Here is a 20,706-nt window from a genome sequence, read left to right on the forward strand (position 1 = left end):
CTGTGTGGCTGGGAAGGCAGTGTGGGTCAGTGGAGAGTCAGTTACTTACGCTCCGTGAGACTCAGTTCCTTTTTTCATCACAGATCAGCTGGGACTATAAATGTCAAAAGTGCCTGGTACAGAGTAGGCTGCTCACGGGTGTCAGCTTCCGAGTATCATCGGGAACTATGCAAGACAGAAAGATCGTGTGTGTGTGTGTGTGTGTGTGTGTGTGTGTGTGTGTGTGTGTGTGTGTGCGTGCTCGCGTGTGTGCGTGCGCGTGTTCATGCACGTGTGCACACAGCTCCCCGTGCCCCCGAGACTGAAAACATTCACTACTCCTTTTGATGAGCTTAAACTATGGGTCCGTTTCAGGCCCTCAGTTCATACCTCTCCTGCTGTGTGTTATTACATCACGTTCCCACTGGGAGCCTCAGTTCTGCAACCAGGGGCTGATTCGGGTTTGGTTTTGTCCGCTGCTTGGCTGGATTGCTTTATCTTCCAGCTGTGAGTGAAGTCGTCTTCGTTGCGTGTTTCTTCCTCTGACAGGCTCCTGGTAGCACAGTCTCTCAAGTTCTTCCACGTTCTTGGAAGAAGCTCCTTTGAGCGGGCCGTATAGGATTCATCTCTATTCCTCGCAGCCTAGTTTGGGGACACTGCCGCTTGCGTTTTGCTGCAGGAATGATCCTGAATGAATGAGGGCCGCGCCTTTGCCCTCGCTGGCCTGGCCGGGCAGGTGTGAGGATCCGCTTTGCACGGTGTGTTCTTTGCTGAAAATCTCAGGGGGCTTCTGGAGCTTGGAAGTGGTGTCTCAAGTGCCAGCCCTGTTTGAGAAGTTTGAGTCACTTCTGTCTCTCTGCCACGGTGTGACTAGCTCTCTGGCAAGGTGCCAGCTCCCTCGCTGACGCGGGAGGCGGGAGGCAGCCAAGAGTCCTGTGGCGCCGGTAGGTGGCGCCCACGGCCCTTTCCCACGCTCCAGTCACCTGGCTGGGCCTGTCCTCTGTCGCCAGGCAGCCACTGACCAGGCTCAGAGCCTGGCAGAAGTGCCCACACGAGGGAGCCCTGTGCATTGCCCTCCCGTGCTGGTCTTCTGTGTCAGGAAGTGCAGGCGGGGCACACGTGGCCTGGGGAGACATGTTCCCCCGCAGAGGATCCCCAAGTTTCAGCGTGGAGCTCGTGCTCCTGCGCAGGCCTCTGCCCACCGGGAGGTGCCCTGTGTCCCCTCGGCTCTGTCCTGGGCCCCAGGGCCTTTGCTTGCAATCTCTGCTCCAGGAGTGCCTTGGTGACAAAGACCCTGCAAAGTTGTCGAGCGCCTCGGCCCCTAGGCACTGTAGTAACCAATTCTAGGAAGAGTTTGTGGAACGAAGGAATACATAAGAAAAATAAGAAACAGTTCCTCCATAAGTTGTTGTCTGGATGGTAGGACAGCCTGTGATGAACGAGTGTTGCTCTGCCAAAGTGTCAGGTAGTAGCGACCGAGCAGCTATCCAGGGAAGCCAAAGGCGCTGCAGCGCCCAGGCTGGACCTGGGTCCCGACTGATGGGGCAGTCGCTGGAGAAACTGCTCCAGAGCATTGATTGGCATCATAAGGAAACTTGAATGTAGGCTAGGTGTTGGGGAGGAAACAGTTGCCAGCGTTCAGCGTTCTGAGTTTTTCGTGGGTTGTGTTCATGGTTATGAAGAGACAGTTCTTGTAGGTCATCTGTGCTGAAGTTTTGGGAACTGAAACTGTCACATGATCCAGGAAAGAAAAGAGAGAGGAAAGGAAATAGGAAATGAGGTGAAATGTAACGAGAGTAAAGGTTATGTGAAGTCTTTTGTACAGTTTTTGTTTCTGGGTTGGTTTTTTTGTTTGTTTTTTGTTTTTGGCTCTTTGGGTCATACCCAGTGATGCTCAAGGGTTACTCCTAGTCTGCCCTCGGGAATTACTCTTGGCAGTGCTCAGGGCACCATCTGGGATGCCAGGGATCAAACCTGGATCGGCTGCATGCAAGACAAATGCCCAGCCTGCTGTATTATTGCTCTGGCCCCAGTTTGGTTTTTTGTTTGGTTTTTCTTTTGCTTTCTGAATCACACCCGTCGATGCACAGGGCTTATTCCTGGCTCTGCACTAAGGAATTACTCCTGGCAGTGCTCAGGGGACCATATGGGATGCAAGGAAACGAACCCAGGTTGCCCACATGCAAAGCAAACACCCAACCTACTGTACTGTCGCTCTAGCCCCATGGCCCCAGTTTTTGTATGATTTTTGCAACTGCTCTGTAAGGGTTTTTGTTTTCTTTTTGTGGGGGGCAGGGCCCACACCCGGTGATGCTCTGTTACTACTCCTGGCTCTGCAGTCAGGATTGACTCCTGGTGTGCTTGGGGGGACCATATGGGATACTGGGGACTGCACCTAGATCGCCCGTGTGCAAGACAGCGCCCTGCCTGCTGTACTATCTCTCCAGGTCCTTGCTCTGTAAGTTTGAAAGCATTTTGAAACAAATCGTTTTTTGAAGAATAATGTATGCACTATATAATGTGTGTCATGTTCCTGATGGAAACAATTCTAAGGGTGTGACATGGGATGTTGTCACCCAGCCTTGGATTTGGCTCCCTTAAATACAGCAGGACTCGCTGAGCACCTGATCCGTACCTGTACTGTGGCCCTGGAACAAAGGGAACATTTTTAGTAATGGTGCCTAGCACTTGTTAATTGTGTCCACTCTGCCCTGTGGTCATCCCCATGCCCCTCTTAGGCAGGCCTGGCACACTGGCAAGCACAGGGGACTGAGGCACAGGCCCCCGGATCAAATAACCTCATGTTGTTTTAATGCCTCCATGCCTGTGTGTATAAGAGATTGGGACACACTGGCTTCTGCAGACTGTGCTTCAACTCCAGGAGCTTAAAAAATGTGTGCCTTAGAGGGCCGGAGCAGTAGCGCAGTGGGGAGGGTGCTTGCCTTGCACGCAGCAGACCCAGGTTTCGTCCCTGGTATCCAATATGGTCCCCTGAGCATCGCCAGGAGTGATCCCTGAGCACAGAGCCAGGAGTAAGCCCTGAGCACCACTGGATATGGCCACCCACCCTGCCCACCCCACCCCGAAAAAAATGTGTGCCTTAGGAACTGCCTGGTGACAAGGCACACACACATCTGTGTTCATAGAGATGCCAGCCCGGTGTGGCCGTGGGGTGGGCTGGGTTCCTGGAGTGTAAGTGCCTGGACTGCTCCCTGGAGGAGGGTCCTCAACCAGGCTTGGAAGGGAGCGCTTAGTGCGGGAGGGGAAGCGTTGGCGCTGCCAGAGAGGGTCTGCCTGCGCTGAGTGTCCGTCCTGGGCTTGGGGCAGCCTCCTTCTTCCACCGCCCCTCCCAGCAGATAAGGCCCAGATGGAGGCTAGTGTGAGTGCTATAGCCCCGGGCGCCTCGCCTCTGCCCCAGAGCTGGCCTGGCGCTGTGATTACTGTAAACAGGGCCTTCTGCGAGGCTCCAGCCAGGGCCCCGTGGCCCAGATAGCAATCCTGATTGAGTCTGCATGGCTCACTGCTCCCAGGCCTCTGGTGCAGGTGGGCCAAGGGCTCCCCACCCCGCCGCCCTCCCCAGCTGCAGCTGAGGGCTCCGTCCTGTGAGGATCCGGAAATCAGTGGCAACAATGCTCGATTGAAGTTCTGTGGCCGCTTTGTATTGATTAGGACTTAAAGGAGGAGGAAGGAGAAGCCCGTGGCACCTCCCTCCCTCCCAGAGTGGTGGAGCTGCTGAGGCAGGATCCCCCAGAACTGGCTTGCGGTCCTGCCCCCCCTCGCAGCCGCCTGGCTGGCCCGAGGGATTGTCTTTGCTGATAACTTGGAGCTGTGATTGGAGGCCAGGCCCCTGTCCCTCCCGTGTCTAAGTGTCCTGAACCCCGAGAGGAAAAGCTGCACCCTAACACACACACACACACACACACACACCCAACACAGGTATGGAACAAGTTGCTTCCAGATGAGTGAGCGGGTGAGGGCTGTGTGGAGACAAGTGCTGCAGACACTTTTGTCCCTGAGCCGGGGGTGGCCGCCGTTCCCGTGCCACAGCGAAGGCAGAAGACCTCTCCGGTTGCTCGAGCGACAGCTTTGAGTGAGGCAAGGGACAGCGGGACAGCTGTTGGCACAGGCCTTGTTAGCTGGTTTTCAGGAAGACTTCTTAGGGGAACTGCATGGATTTATTTTCCCGGAAAACACCTGTTTTGTTTCTCATTTTTCACAAAAAAGAGTAGGACAGTGGCCACTCTGTCTTTCAGAATGGGGGGCCAGGGGAGGTCAGGGTGCATGCATGCGCCTCCCGCGCTCAGTCTCTGACCCCACACGGCCACCCTGGGTGTAGCCTGGGCCCCCAGCACAGTGCGGTGCACTGGGGACCCCCCAGTGTCGCATGCTCGCCCGCCTTGGGCCGTTGGTCTGGTAGGCAGAGAATCTTTGGGACTGGCGTCTGGGCCCCTGAGCACCTCTTGGGAACCCCATAAATAAGACAGCAAAACCTGTAAGACTGTCAGCAACACAGCAGCCTTCCTGGCAGAAAGTGAGAACAGGAGGGGCCAGACTTGCCCCTGCCCCTCAGGAGGTCGGTGGCCCCCCAGCGCTGTCTCCCCCTGACAGATCTCTCTCTCTCTCTCCTTCTCTTCTCTCTTCCTCTCTTCCCTTCTCCTCGTCCCTCCCTCTCTCCTTTATCGTTCTCCCTTCCCTCCCACAGCCTTATTCTGCCTCTCCTTTGCCAGAGACTTGAATTTAGTTCCCAGTCCGCAGAACATTCTCGCACTCTTAGGCTCCAAGTTCTGTGTATTCCTTTCCTAGAGCCTTCTGATTCACTCGTGTTGTTTGGGGCCCTCACCCAGAACCCCAGGCCTCAGTGATGCTCTGGGCTCACTCTGGGCTCAGCGCTCAGGGGACTAGTGTGGTGCTGGAGACGGACCCTGGCCTCCCACTAGCCGAGCCTGGCCCCGCTCACAGGGCTGGTTCCAGGGCTCCTGATGTGCTCTTCTGCGTGCTGCGGATGGCGGGACGGGAACAGGTGTGCACCCGTGCAGGCTCTCATGGATGCGGGGACCCAGCGGGCTTGGTCCCGAGAGGTGACAGCTCCACAGCTACCTCCTTACCCAGCCAGCACCATTCCACCGTACTGTGCCGGGGAGTGTGTGGGTTCCCCCCCCCCTCCAGCAGACCTAGTTCATTAGAGCAGGGCCTTGTGCGGTCTGGGGGGAGCTGAGAAAGGCCTGTGGCGCCCCCGCCTCCCAGGCCCGGCCACGGGCCGCCCTGCCCGGAGTGGCAGCCCGCATTAAGCACTCCACCCATCATCTCCCGCATGATGGAATCTTAACCTTTTCCGAGACACCGTGCTCTGTCACAGGCATTGCTCTTTTTAAAGGAGATTAATTCACTTGCCGTGCTGGGTCCCTTGCTGAAAATCACCAGGAGAGCAAGGGTGGGTCTCTCGGGCCTGCAGCGGCCTTTCAGCTGGCTCACTGCAGGCCACCACCGCCCAGCTGGCCCCGGACTTTGAAAGGACTGCCCGCTGGGCATTCACTTGCAAAGCAACGGGCTGAAATGGAGGAGACTTGGGTGGGGGAAATCCTTAACTTTGGGGGCAGCCTGGGGCTCTGGGGGCATGCAGGGGAGGGGCCCGGCCTGCTCTGAAAGAGGGAGAGTGGTTGGGGTTGGAATGAGGGGGGGTGGTGTTTGCTCGGGCCCTGCTTTGATTTTGCAGGTGCCTCCAATCTTCACTGGAGTTCTGAGGGGTCTCTTAATCCTCCCTGCCACTTTGCCCAGTAGGGAGCATCACACACACACCTCCCCCCCACCCCCGTTTGGCCCCGAGACAGTGGTCGAGTAAGAATCTGCAGCACAGCCTTTGGGCCGTGGGTCACAGATTTTCCCTTTACCCCTCATCCCCACCAGGTTGCAGAGGAGGATGTGCCTGGAGTGACCTCCCGCGGCCTTTCTGCACCCACGGTCCCCGGGAAACACCGGGACGGCCTGCCGTGGGGAGAAGGCCCGAGGGGCGCGAGCTTGCATCTTCCCGAGTCTGCAGTGAGGCCGGCTGGGAGCTCACCCCTGGGCAGCCGGCTCCTGACTGCCCCCTAGCTGCCTGTGCGGGCTCCCCCGCTCTACTCCCTCCAGGGGGCGGCTCCTTGGCCAGATCCTCTCTCCCAGCAGACCTTCCTGGGAAAAGAAACCCCTGGAAGGGAGGGTTCGGGAAGAGACGGCCCCACATGCTGACAGTAGTAACTCATGGCTGCTGGGCCCAGAGGTCGCATGGTGAATGAACCACTTGCCTTGCCAGAGATCAACCAGGAGTCAGTCCCCAGCACTGCGTATGGTCTCCCGAGAGCAGGACCATGCAGGGTCCCTCTACACTCGCTGACCAGCTGTGCGTAGGAGGCCGGCGGCTGCCCAGGAGCAGGTACTCTGCTGTCCTGCTGGCCAGGCCGGGAGATGGAGCGGGCCTTGGAGAGGACCCACCTCAGCCTAGTCTAATAGACGTGCACAGGCCCTAGGAACTGGGAAGCCACTCCGAGGACATAGCATGCCCAGAAAATGCCGACACAGTTCCCCAAAGGAACCTATAACAGGATGTTCTTGAAGTGTCGTTTTTGGTAGCTGGGAGGTAGAATTCAAGGGCAGATATTCATGGGACAGTGAAGATTTAGGTGGCTGGAGAGGTCGTATAGTGGGTAAGGCACTTGCCTTGCATTTGTCTGACCTGAGTATTGGGTTTGATCCCCAATACTCCATATGGTCCCCCAAGCCTCACCATGGGGGCTAACTGAGCACAGAGCCAGGAGTGAGCCCTGAGCACCACTGGGTGTGGCTCACAAAACAAGAAGAAAGAAAGAGGAATGGAAGGAAGGGAGGGAGGGAGGGAGGGAGGGAGGAAGGAAGGAAGGAAGGAAGGAAGGAAGGAAGGAAGGAAGGAAGGAAGGAAGGAAGGAAGGAAGGAAGGAAGGAAGGAGAGAAAAGAAAAAGAAAAAGACTAGAACTTTTCATCTGGAATTTCCTATATCCTAGCTTGAAATTTCTTTTCTTTTTTAAACTCTATGGGATTCCCTTTTCCCTTTTTTCCCTCTTCTCTTTCATATTTTCGCTACACAACAATTTCTCTTTGTTTGTTTGTTTGTTTTTTGCTTTTTGGGCCATACCCAGTGATGCACAGGGGTTACTCCTGGCTCTACACTAAGGAATCACTCCTGACATTGCTTGGGGACCATATGGGATGCTGGGGATCGAACCTGGGTCGGCCGCGTGCAAGGCAAATACCCTACCCACTGTACTATCGTTCCAGCCCAACAATTTCACTTAAAAAATGAAACTAACTGGGGTTAGAGCAATAGCATAGCTGGAAGCCCAAACACCATTGCATCCTCTGCCCTTGCCAACTGCCAGTCCACATGACCAAAAATCACTGATGGGGCTCCCCAACCTCCTGAGCACCACTTGGGAGCCCCTGCCCCCAGAGAAAAGAAGATCGTGCCTGTTGGTGAAGTGTCTTGACTTGAAGGGTCCCCGTTTGCAGACCTGCAGCTCATCCTTACAGGCTCCAGTTTCCTGCTGTCCTGAGCCTCCCTCCCGCCAGGACTGAACAGTCTTCCTCCCTCAGGCAGACCCCAGGCCTTCTCCTCACCCCCTCCTCTTTGAAGCTGGTTCTGCTTCTTGTCTTCCCTGTTTGCCTGGAGCCAGTTCCAAGGCTGGAGGAGGAGGGCAGAGGTGAGAAGGGCTCAGGCTGTCGCGTCACTCTGGACCTTGGGCCCAGCTTCTGTCCTGGCTCTTGAGTAGTTTGCGGCCTTCAGTGCGGCCTTTCACCTCACTGAGGCAGTCCCTCGTATTGAGGGCCACGTCAGCCCCTGCAGACATACAAAGAATAATGGAGAAGCATGCATGGAAGGCTCTGAGGCCTATCCCTGCTGCGGAGGGTCCCCAGTACTGGATGGCAGTTCTCTCCTCACTCCCCGGCTCCCTGTGCCTGGAATCTGTTATTCAGGGTTTTCAGGGTTTTCTTAAAGCATGTCCCCCATGGGCCAGAGGATCTCCCTGTAGGACGTCTTCCTTGCGTGTGGCCAACCCAGGTTCCATCCCCAACAACATATGGAGTGCTGAGAATTACCATGGGTGGCCCAACCACCCCGAAATACTGACTAAAATACAGGCCAACAACTTATCCAACAACAAAATAGTTTATTTATGTTTGATTGGGGGGGGGGCATACCCCGCTGTGTGCAGGGTTTACTCCTAGCTCTGCACTCAGGGATCACTCCTGATGTGCTCAGGAGACCATAGGTGCCAGGGATCAAATCCGGCTGCATGCGAGGCAGATGCCCTACCCACTGTACTCTCTTTCTGGCCCTCCAGCGACTGTATTTGATACAGTGCCTCTCTGATATATGCCAGATCTCAAGTTTGCAGTCAGCTTTCCTAACACCTTGGATTCAAGGACTCCAGATTTTTAACAGTTTCCTCATAGATAAACTGGAGATGTGCGATCCTTAAGTACTCTGGGAGTGACCTAGGTAAGAAACGCCACCACATTAAGAGCTTAGCCCCAGAGTCGTCCAAGGAGAGATCTGGGAGGCAGTGCATCTGGGAGCCTCTAGCGAGAGTGCACAGCCCCGGCGAACGTGAAAGTGGAATTAGGGGCCTGAGAGGCAGTGCAGCAGGGACAGCGCTTGTCCTGCTTGTGACCAGCCTGCATTGGATCCCGGAGCACCGCCAGGAGTGATCCCTGAGCACTGAGCCAGGAGTGATCCCTGAGCACTGACAGGTGTAGCCCAAACACCCCTCCCTGCCTCCTGGCGCAAAAAGAAAAGAACAGAAAGATTGGAATGAGTAAGTCAGGAGGCGGGAGAGAGCGCTCTGAACCTAGGCTGGACTTGGGGATGGGGACAGGAGTGTCCAGTACCGGGGTGGGGGCCACGTCTCTAGGAACAGCGGGAGAAGTGCCCCAAAGGCTGAGGTGGGGTCCTGGGGAGGAGCAGGAGGAGCTCAGAGGGGGCTTAGGCCCCCACAACCTCTGTTGACGCTCTTTCAGCCTCCCCTATTCTTTTAAATTTTTAGAAATTTTTTTCTCCACCTTATTTTACCACCATGGTTTACAAAGTCATTCATGATGATTTGTTACAGATATTCACTATTCCAACCCCAATCCCAGTACCACGGTCACCTTCCCGCCACCACTGTCTCCATTTTCCCAACTACCCTTCAAGCCTGCCCCATAGCAGGCTTACAGTAATTTATTTTATATTGCTTGTTACCACTAAATGACTAATGAAATGATCAAAAAATATTTCCATTGAAATTGTGTGGAAATTGTTGCATTTCACCATGGGGATAGTAAACCCTTGTCTGAGGGTTTATTAAGCTGTTATTGCAAGTTAGCCTTCTGTGATAATGTTTGTTAGTTGAGATTGGTTGGTTTCTGCGTTTCATCCCATCCATCTACTCAGCCATGTCAGTGTTGTTGATATTGGAGATGTCCCATGGCCTCGAATACAGCAGTGGGCTCCAGGAAAATCCAGAATTTTTTTTTCTTTTATTTTTTTGGATCACACCTAGCAATGCACAGGGGTTACTCCTGGCTTTGCACTGAGAAATTACTCCTGGCGGTTCTCAGGGGACCATATGGGATGCTGGGAATCGAACCTGGGTCAGCCACATGCAAAGCAAATGCCCTACCCGCTGTGCTATAGCTCCAGCCCCCAAATCCAGAATTCTTAACTGGGCAGTGCTGCTGGAGTTAAAGCCGACACTGGGCGGGGGCTGTGGGTGTGGGAGCAGCTGCTGAGGCTCTGTTTGGGCGCCTGCTATTATGTGACACTTGTTTTTTCTTATTTGTACCTTCATGGAGGGTTTTCCACTGAAATTGCTCCTCTTTGTCTCTCCAGGCTGTTGTCAGAAGGCGCAAATGTCAATGCGAGGCACAAACTTGGCTGGACGGCACTCATGGTGGCAGCCATCAGCCGAAATGACAGGTGAGAGACACCCGTTCCCCCCACCCCAACACACACACACACACACACACACACACACACACACACACAGAGGCATGCACACGGCTCTGTGCCATCCTGGCAGACCATGCTCCCAAAACTTCGTCCTTGACGCCCCCCACCCCATGTTCCCCAGAGCAAGGGAGGGCGGCCTTGGCCTGAGGAACTGGGCTGCGCCTGGTGCAGTGGATGGTACCAAAGTGCTCCAGGCCTTGCTCTGGTGGTCACAGACTTTGTGACCTTCTCCCAGTGATTTTCATTCTTTTTTTTTTTTTTTTTGCTTTTTGGGTCACACCTGGCGATGCACAGGGGTTACTCCTGGCTCTGCACTCAGGAATTACTCCTGGCGGTGCTCAGGGGACCATATGGGATGCTAGGGATCGAACCCGGGTCAGCCGCATGCAAGGCAAACGCCCTACCCACTGTGCTATTGCTCCAGCCCCAGTGATTTTCATTCTTGAGGCAGCTGTTGTAAAGAGTCAAGGAGACATGTGTGAGCTGTGTTATATGAATCAACCCATCAAGGGGTGTGTGTGTGTGTGTGTGTGTGTGTGTGATGGAGGATAGTTCTCTCCCTCCCATTAAGGTTTTACTCTTTTCTGCCCTCTTGAGCATGTGGGAGCCCTGTGTTCAGTCACTGGCCCTGCATCATCATAACCCTCCCTCCCTCCCACTGACCTTTGGGAGCCAGCCTTGGAGCACTGAGTTGGGATTAGGTCCTGAGCACCGCTAGTTGTGGCTTCCAAACCCAAAAAATTACTTCAAATTTTCACAGCCACCCCTGAGGGTACACACTGTTCTTATTTACAGCTGAGGAAAGGGGGGAACCCAGATAGTTGGGGCCCCCTCTGCTGACCTGTGGGGCCGGGGTGTGTTTCTGCTCCTCAGTGCAGATTCCCTGCTACCCAGACTAGAGAGGGTCTCGATACTCTCATCAACTTGTTCTTACTGCGCTTGTGACCCCCCAAGCACATCATCTGGTAAAGAAAATGCAGTGAGGGGTAGAGCAATAACAGGGTAGAGGCTTAGGTGGTTTATTTATTTTCAGTGTTAAAGAGACCAAAGAGGAAAGAGCCTGTACTGGCAAGTATTGTGGGTCAGGAGTGTGCTTTGGGGACACTCCTCCCCGAGTTTAATGAGGTGTTGGTTTAACTGATTGCTCTGACTTTAATCAGGGTCATTAGCCAATCAGTGAAGCTCCTTGAGCAAAGTGAAAGTATTGACTTATGTGACATACTGTAGTTCCTAGGACAAATGACGGGTCTTTCTGAGCCCTCTTCCTTTTAGTGTCCAGGGAGGACAGGTTTTATTCCATGTTACATAGCACCATCTTCGCTTGGACTTACCATGTTGCATTGGTAGGTGGGCACTTACCTGTGCCCAGCACTGTGGTGTGTAGACAGAGATCCCCACCCTCAGGGAGCTTATACCTCTCCTGGCAATGGTCCCTCAGAGAGAGGCAGTGATGAACAATAAACATGATATAGTAGAAGGTAAGAATGCTCTGGGTGAGAGGAAAAATCCAGCCAGGTGCAGGAATGCCAGCAGCAGCTGGTCACAGCCAAGTAGGTGAGGTATCGTGGAGGTGGTCTTGGAGGATTATCAAAGCCAAAGCAATTCCATCTAACTGCAGTTTCTTCTCCCTGGAAGCTTGCTGGTACTCAGTATGGCATCACCAAACCCATCTGGCATCGCTCTGGCCGTACCTGAAATGCCACTGTCTCAGAATCACATTTAGATGAAGGGAGGTTATTGGAACAATACTCCTTGATTCAAGGCTGAAACCACAGAGTCTCCATCTCAGTTAGCACGTTGATAGCCATTGCTCAATGGAGAGATGCTGAAATTAGCGCTCTCAATTCCCCTCAATTGCCTCTGTGAGAGCCAGGTTAATGGTTGAGTCCTTAGGCATTCAGGGAGAACACGATTGTCTCTCCCCTGAAAAGGATTAGCTTCTAGTGAACTTTCATCTGTGGATGTATTTATGTAATTTTTTAATTTTTTTTTCTTTTGGGGTCACACCCAGCAATGCACAGGGGTTACACCTGGCTCTGCACTCAGGAATTACTCCTGGCAGTGCTCAGGGGACCATGTGGGAAGCTGGGAATTGAACCCGAGTCAGCCGTGTGCAAGGCAAACACCCTACCCGCTGTGCTATTGCTCCAGTCATTATTATTTTATTTTTAATATAGTTGAAAGAGTACTATTTTTTTTTCCACTAGGAACTACAGCACCATTGAACAGCATTCAAAATATGCCTGGAAATTTAATTAATAGTTTATTCTCTCCTTTTAATTCCCCCCAAAAAGGGTTTGCGATTACTTAAATTAAAACACAGACATAAATGTACACAAGAGAATTAAAACTGGATTAAGATCAGAAATCATATTGGTAAAAGCAAGGCTAATCTTATCAGGATTGAACCAGAGGTTTTCTTTTCCGAAAATAAGTTCATTGTTTTTGTTAATATAGAGAAGAAAGTAGCAGCTCCATGAATTCCCTCTATCTAGAGATAGATCTGTGTGTGTGTGAGTGTGTGTGCAAGTACAGATGAATCATGCTGTTCTCACTCTAAGTCATGTGGAGTTGAATTTTGTTGAGGGGACAGGCTGCATACCCAGCAATGCTCGGGTTACTCCTGGCTCTCTGCTCAAGGATCATTCCTATCGAGCTCAGGTGACCAACCATATGGGGTGCTGGGAATCGAACCCCAGGTCGGCCGCATGCCAGGCAAATGCCCTACCTGCTCTGGCCCCTAGAAGTGAGTATTGTCTAGGTAGACATTCCCCAAAGAGCAAAGCAAAGAAAGAGGATCCAGAGAACTTTGCTTCTCCAGGAGAGAACTTTGTTTCACATCCCTTTGTATTCTTTTCGGCATCCAGCAAACTTTTTAAAATCTAGGCTGTGTCCTAGACTGCTGTGTGCACTGTATTGGGGGGGGGGGACCTTGAAGAATAAGGAGCCACAGCCTTTGCCTTGGGAAGTTTACTTGGACTGAGGCCACGTGATAGCCACGTGACGGCCTTTCTGCCAGAGACCTACAAACGTTTGACTCCGACAATCAAACGTCTGTCATAGTATAGTAGATATAGCATGGGTATAGTAGAGACCAGAAGAGCAGTCCTAGGACTGACCCCTTTCTGCCTGCCCGTCCACTCCAGGCCCTGCTCAGCCCGAGTCTCCGTGTCTCCATGCTGCCTTGCACTCCCAACGCAGCCCCAAGGAGGCTCCCCCCACGGGGTCCCCAGATGAGCACTGTGGCTCCTCGTTGCCTTCACTGGCTCGTGCAGATCTCTCCAGTCCTCCACTAAATTCGATTAGTTTTCCTTTCAGAAGGGAAAGAAATCCAATTTTACCAAACACGGACAGACGGTGGAAGGTCACTTTGATGTTACAACCTCTCCGCGATGCTTTTACTTAGTCACAAGTTCATAAGCAAGAAGGCTTAATTACTTGGGAAAACACAGGATTAAACCTGGACACAATAGCTGAGTATCCGCTCTTGGGCAACTTGATTCGAGCCCATGCGCCCAGTTCGTGTGTGGTGCAAACTTTGATGTGTGCAGTGACAAGCTGAAAGTCAAGACCTCCTCGGGGAAGCCCCTTCGGAGGCCTCTGCAGGATGTGCGGCCAAGAGGCAGGGCCTGCGGGCCTGTTTGCTCAACTTTGATGTCCGAGCAGCCGCAGGGGCCCCACTGTTTGCTCTTTCACTGAGGGATGGATCGGGAGCCTCCTACCTTTCCCAGTGGACAATGGCCAGCAGTGAAGTGTGACGACTGTTGACCATTCCAGGAGCCTGGCCGACCAGAACAGGCCTTTAGGAGGAGAAGAGCCTGGGGGGCCAAAAGCTGTTCATGGGGTGACCATTTCCCCAGATGGAGCTTTCCCTCCAGCCTGATGTGGGCTGGGCCCGTGTGGGGAGGAACAAAGATCCTTGGGAGTCTTAGCAGATGCTGGGCGCTCAGGCACTAAGATGCTCGCCGACGGAAGGCTGAGTTCTTTCCTACCCCTTCATCAGCACGTGCAGGGAGCTCATGGTTTAGAAAAGAAATAGTATGATCTGGATCCTTACGGTTTCTACTTTCTCCCCAAAAGACCCTACCATGGTATACATGGCTGAGGAAGAAATAGTATCTGGGACATATAAAGAACTCTTACCAATAAAAAGGCAGCCCAGGGCTGGGGAGCGCTCAATGGACTGAGCATACGGTCTACATGCAGGAGCCTGGGTTAGACCCTGAGTCTAGGAATAGCCCCTGAGCACTGCCGACCGTGGCCCTAAAACAAACAAAACAAAAAGATACCACTTTTTTTTAAATAACGGACAAAAGAATTGAGCAGACACTTGACCAAAGGAAAAAGCAAATAGTAGATAATTGCATAAAAAGATGCTCAGGATTAGGCTGGAGCGATAGCACAGCGGGTAGGGCATTTGCCTTGCACGCAGCTGACCCGGGTTTGATTCCCAGCATCCCATATGGTCCCCCGAGCACCGCCAGGGGTAATTCCTGAGTGCAGAGCCAGGAGTAACCCCTGAGCATTGCTGGGTGTGACTCAAAAAGCCAAAAAAAAAAAATGCTCAGGATTATTTAAGAAAATGTAAATCAGAATCACAGTGAGCTACCACCAGATATCTGCTTACAAAGGCTAGATATTTTAAAAACTGACAATACCTAGTGTTTAGTGTTGACCAATATGCCTAACCACTGTCACGGCAGAGGGAAATGGTATCTGGACCATGCCTGGTGGTGTGCAGGGCTCCAGGGATTGACCCGGGCCCACACTGTGCAAGGCAGGCACTTAGCTGGTGTGCAGTCTCTCCAGCCCTCACAGACAGAAATGTTCAGTGGAGGCCGGAGCAGTAGGACGGCGGGGAGGGTCCCTGCCTCCCACGGCCAGCCTGCACTCTGTGTGTCTCACAGCAAAGTACTGTATATTCTGGGGAACACGGATTTGCAGGTTCACACCATGCATACTGTTTTGAAGTCTTAAGTATTGATGCGCAGACCCGGTAAATTCACCTTCTGAGGGCTTTGCGGTGGGCTTACAGGAATGAAGTTCCGTTAGTTTAGCAGGAAGGACGCGGTGGGCAACAGGTTGGGGCTGGCCTCGCCTTCCCACATCAGACTAGGGCGCCTTGCCCCCGGGCTGCCAGCTGGGGGGCCCGTGGCACTTCAGGAAGCCCAGCCCCTCAGCAAGGGGTGGTGGTTCCAGTTGCTCTCTGGCCTCCAAGAAAGTGAGAGCCTCCGGGCGGGCGCGCACACAGCCCCCCAGCAGAACTGTTTGAAATTCCCCACCAGCGTCTCCCTCCCGCCGCCTCCTGCCTCTGCTCCCGGAGCAAGTGCATCTCATCAGCCCGCTTCCCGGCACTGCCTTCCCCGCTTGGCCGGGCTCCCGGGGAGCTGAGCTAATGAGTGGAGAATACGCGTGTGCCAAGGCCTTCCTGGATGTGGTACCTGGGCTTTGTTAATTTTAAAATGTTCCCCTCCTTGGCGGATGACCATTGAATTACACCCCCACCCTACCCCTGCAGCCATTTATTTCCCCATTTGCGTATTTTCCCTCCACCTTATTACAGAACGGGGGGCCTCGGTCCTGTCTTTTAAGCCCAGTGCCCACTCCAGTTGGCGGCTGTGCTCTGAGAGTTTCCAGGCCTTTCGTGGAGGATATCCCCCACACCCCAGGTGTTCTTCCAACAGGGAGAGCACTGGGCACTGTTTCGACACAGCCCCCAGGGTCTGCCACATGGAGATCTGCCCTACCCCTCGGTCTGGCTGTGGGCTGCAGAGTGAGTGGGGGACTTACTGCTTGGTGCTGGCCCCCTCCTGGCTTGCTGGGTGCGGGTCTGTCACAGCTATTTGGGTCCCGTCGTGAGCCAAGCACGTGGCAGGCACCACCCGCATGCCCACCCTGACAGGAAGGGGTTAGGATTCCTGTTTCACATGTGGGGTATGTGGAGCTCAGCATAGCCCGTGAATGACCAGGCTGTGAAGGAGGCAACCAGGCTTCTCTGAACCCCGAGCCCTCACTTGTTCCCTCGATTCCACTGCAGTTGGAGGAGGGAGCAGACGGAGAGGAGCCAGAGCGAGTCCAGCTGGCCCGGGAGCTGAGTGGGCTCAGGCTGGGTCTCATTGCAGGCAGAGAACCTGGTGCCGAGTAAATCCCCGATGGGTGCCAGGCCAAAGGTTTGGAGAGATTGGAATAACCAGCGAAGCACTCTCATGTCCTTGCAGAGCTGTCAGAAGGGGGCACTTGCCTTGCACACAGCCGACCTGGGTTCAATCCCAGATACCCCATATGGTCTCCTGATCCCTAAGTCCCTAGGTGCTCAGCTCTGACCATGCACACGCACACACACAAACACACACACACAAACACAAACACACACACAGAGCTGGAAACCAGTCCTACTCACTCTCTCTGGATAAGGTAGAATGTGGTCTGGCCTCAGAGGGCCAGGCCGGGGGATCGTACAAGGAGCAGGCCCTGGAAGATGGAGGTCATTGGATAGACAGATGGAGGACAGTGTCTCTGTGAGGAACATGAGTCGCTTAGGCCCACAGGTGAGAGTGAAGACACATGCGCAGTTAGTGGGAGGAACCGCAGTGTGTGAAGAGCCAGCCTCACCCCAGGCGGGCTGTGTGGCCGTGCGGCCTGCGGGTTCATACCCAGGCTCTTCTGGGGCCAGCGAGGCAGCGCCTCAGTGCCGGGCTTGGGCTGTTTCAACGCTGCTGCCTCTGGGGATGTTGGGCCAAAGACCCACCTCCACCCAGCAGTGCTGGGCCAGAGGACAGCCGCCTTAGGGATCAAACTTGGGGCCTGGCAGGTGCCAGGTGTGTGCCCTACCACTTAGGCCATCTCCTGGGTCCCATCCCCCGCCTTCCCCTGGTCTTCCATTTCTGGTTCTACCTGAACCCTAGGAGGCAGTTTGGAAGTGACAGTGTGGGAATAAGAGGGGAGGCTCTAGAACGGTCCTGGCCCTGGAGTGGGCACTGGTCCTGGGTCTCCTGTGGTGAAAGGAGTGTGATCGGAGCTGTGCCTTCATTGCTGCTGTTCCTCATGCCGCCGACAGGAAGTTCAGGCAGGGCCTGAAGGCAAGCCTGTCTCTGACTGGGGCCGGAGGGTTAGCACAGCGGGTAGGGTGCTTGCCTTGCATGCAGCAGTCCTGGGTTCGATCCTCGGCATCCCATATGGTCCTCCGAGCCTGCCAGGAGTGAGTCCCGAGTGCAGAGCCAGGAGTAACCCCTGAGCACCACGGGGTGCAGCGCCAAAACCAAACCAAGTGAGCCCGTGTTTGATGGAGGAGAGGCTCTTGTCTCTGCCCCGCCTCACCGGTGACACCAAGGCCACCTTTCGTGATTTTCCTTCTCCACATCTTAAAGTCAGAGAAGCTGAGAACAGGGGACTCCCCCTCCTGGGCTGGCTCTTGTCCCCGACGGCCACCTGCCGAATGCAGGCAGTGCCCACTATTTCCCAGCAAGGAAGGGTGGGTGAGGGCTGGCCAGGTGCCAGCGTGGTGCCCCCCGCAAAGTGTGCCGAGCCCGCTGCCGCTGCCGGGGCTGATCATCTCCGAGTAACAGAGTCATTGCTAATCCCATTTGGAGTCGTTGCTCCGCATAATCCTGTTTTGTAGTAATGATATTCCAGTTCCAGCCTGCGCCCATTTCTAGTTTGGCAGGCGCATGCCTTGACCTCCCGCAGCCCGAATTACGGCGCTGTGGGAAGCAGGGCCAGCTCATTTGCCTAACGTGACAGTCTCGGGGGGCACCCCGCCCCCACCCCCTTCTCCTTCTCTCCCTTATCTCCTCAAGCAGGCAGGTGGGGGCCAGGAGAATAGCCACTGCCCGCCCAGGTCTGCTGCACAGTGAAGGGCATGTGGGTGTGTATATATATATATATTTTTTTTTTTTGGCGGGGGCTGGGGGTATGGTGGTGAATTTCAGGCCTTGCCCAGTATTGCTCCAGAGCTGCTCCCAATTCTGTGCTCAGGGGGTCCTGTGGTTCTGCAGATCGTCTGCTTCATGCATGGCAAGTGCCTTAACTCCTGTGCTATTGCTCTGTTCCCTGCACCACTTCTCAGAGAGACTCGGCTCACTCTGGTGTCAGCTGCTGGTTCCGTGAGGGCTCCTTGGCTTGTGGCTCCCGGTTTGCAGGGAGCATGCACAGGCCTGGGTCTCAGCGGGCCTTGGGCTGTCTCATGATGTCCCGGGCACGCAGTGTGGTGCACACACAGGCTGAGGAGTGGCAAAGGCCACTTCATTATTCAGTGTGCGTGACCATCCGGCGGAAGAGCAGGCTGGGGCGTGAGGGGTCGTGCCGGGACTTCCCTCCTTGAGCCTGGCCCCAAATGAGTCACCTTGTTTCCACCCGCCTTTGCCTCTGCCCCATGTCCTTCTCCGTCTGGCTCCCGCTGCCCCTAGCTTACTGCTGCGACCTGCTCTCTTTCACTGCCCTCTGCAAGTGTCACTGTCTCAGGCTCGGGAACTCGGGACGGGGAGGAGGAGGACTTCCGGATGCCAGGAAAGGAAACAGCATGGTGGCAGGCACGGGGCGCAGACTTCAATGGGGGAGTTGGTTCCAGCCCCTTTACTGTGACTCCTGCCATGTGACCGAGCCCCCGTGGGCCCCTTGCAGGGTGGACCTGGTCCCTCATGGCGAATAGCCGGACAGCTCTGAGGTCATCCGTGCAAACTCTCTCCACGTTTGTCTGACTGTGACTACCGCCCTTTTGGCTCCTCGGGTGAATCACGCACAGAGGCGGGGGGGACTGGAGCAGAGGTCCCTGGCTGCGCGTGTCCTAAGGAATCTGACATCAGGGAGGAACCTGCTCTCCTCAGCCTCTCCATCCCTGGCGCGGGCCCTCCAGACTGAGCCAGCTGCTGCTGTTGGTCGGGCCCCCTGCTCTCCCCGGCCACTTGCCGGCCGGCCTCCAGGCTGCATGAGCCACAGCTCATTGGACTTGTCAGCCGACCCCCTGCACTGTGACCTCCCTGCTTCCTCACTCATCAAGGTGTATGTGCCTGGGCTGGGGAATAGGTCCCTCTTTGTCCCCTCCCTGGGACCCGTGACACAGCACAGTGATCCCGGGCCGTGTATGTGGGGGGACAGAGAGGAGGCGGAGTTGGAGGGGCCCAACATTGTGTGGGGACGAGCGGGCGAGGGCATCACTGCCCTTCTTGCTTCACCAACCCCAGCTGCCCCGCAGCCGGCCCTGACACGCGCCGGCCCCCCGCTCTTCCCCAAACAATGTGCCTGAGCCCCTCCGGCCACTGAGAGCAGAAAGCCTCCGCATCGATTGGATGGCGGCCACTGGCTCCCCATGTGCTGCGGCTCCCCCTGTCCTGAGAGTCCCCCCACCCCCAGCCCCCACTTTAATCTGAGTGAAATGCTCCTTGGGGGGGGCTGGCTGTTTCCTTTCTCAGCTTTGTCTGGGGACCGCTGCAGATCAGGAGGGCCGGGGGGATTCCACAGCGCAGCCCCTGCAGCCTCGTCTGGACCCTCGGGTGGGAGAAGGTGGGGCCGGGCTGCAACAGTTGTCTGCCGTGTTCTGCCCCATTTCCCACCAAATAACAAGTTCATTTGTTTGCCTCATTCACTTATCCAGCCCTCGTTCAGAAAACCTCTGGGCGAGGCCCTGCAGACGGAGGTTAGAAATGGCCTGTGCCAGTCTCGCGGGAGGGAGATGCAGAGAGCGGGGGCTGGAGGTGCATGAGGCTCTGGGGTCCGTCCCCGGCACACCCCCCAGGAAATAGGAGGTGCAGGCTAGGAGCTGGGGGTCTGAGAAGGCTTAGCGAGGCTTAGGGTGCCAGTTCCGCCACTAAGGAGCCCTAGAAGTCCCTGAGAGGCAGTGGGGGACACGCTTGGCAGGGGTTGAGGTTTGGGGGGTGTCTGACGGTCTGGACTTTCCTTCAGGAATTCTCTGCTTTCTCGGAGTCCTTCATTCTTCCTGGATCAGCATAGGAAAGAGATTTTTTTTTTTTTCTTTTGGGAAGAGATGTTTTACAGTGGGGAGACTCACTGGAGAAACTCACTTTTTTTTTTTTTTTTTTTGGCTTTTGGGCCACAGCTGGCAGTTCTCAGAGCTTACTCTTGGTTCTGCACTCAGGAATTACTCCTGGTGCTGCTCCGGGCACCATATGGGATACCAGGGATTGAACCCTGGTCAGCTGCATGCAAGACAATCGCCATATCGACTGTACTATCACTCTGGCACCAGGATCAACTGTTCGATTAGCATTGTTTGGTTTTCTGACTACTACTATGTTGGTTTTTGCTTGTGTGTTTGTTTCGGGGCCACACCTAGTAGTCCTCAGGGCTTACGCCTGGTTCTGTTTAGGAATTCCTGCTCAGGAATCAGGCTTGGGAAACCACATGGGGTGCTGAGTACTGAACTCAGGTTGATCGCGTGCAGGGCAGACACCTTACTCGCTCTACGATCTCTCCACCCCCTAATATATTGATTCCTCTGTATGTTTGGTTTTTAGTCCACACCCAGCGATGTTCAGGGGTAACTCCTGGCTCTGTGCTTAGGGATCGTTCCTGACCATGTTTCAGGGACCATATGGGATGCCGACGATTGAACTTGAGTCAGCTGTGTGTGAGGCAGACACCTTACTTGCTGTATACCTCACCATCCCTTAATATGTTGATCTATAAATATATTTGGTTTGGGGTTCATACCCAGCAGTGCTCATTAACCCCTGGCTCTGTGCTCAGGGATCACTGCTGAGTGTTCAGGGGA

General features: G+C 54.6%; 1 protein-coding gene across 1 annotated transcript in view; it reads left to right on the forward strand.

The window, feature by feature from the left end:
- CLPB (ClpB family mitochondrial disaggregase) overlaps nt 1-20,706 on the forward strand; it is a 129,758-nt gene that overhangs the window by 17,697 nt on the left and 91,355 nt on the right. The window contains exon 3 of the mRNA XM_004618207.2: nt 9,861-9,947. Coding sequence (XP_004618264.1) covers nt 9,861-9,947 — 87 coding nt within the window. The remainder of the gene's footprint in view (nt 1-9,860; nt 9,948-20,706) is intronic.

The sequence above is a fragment of the Sorex araneus genome, chromosome 6, assembly GCF_027595985.1.
Source record: "Sorex araneus isolate mSorAra2 chromosome 6, mSorAra2.pri, whole genome shotgun sequence".
Taxonomy (NCBI): Eukaryota; Metazoa; Chordata; class Mammalia; order Eulipotyphla; family Soricidae; genus Sorex; species Sorex araneus.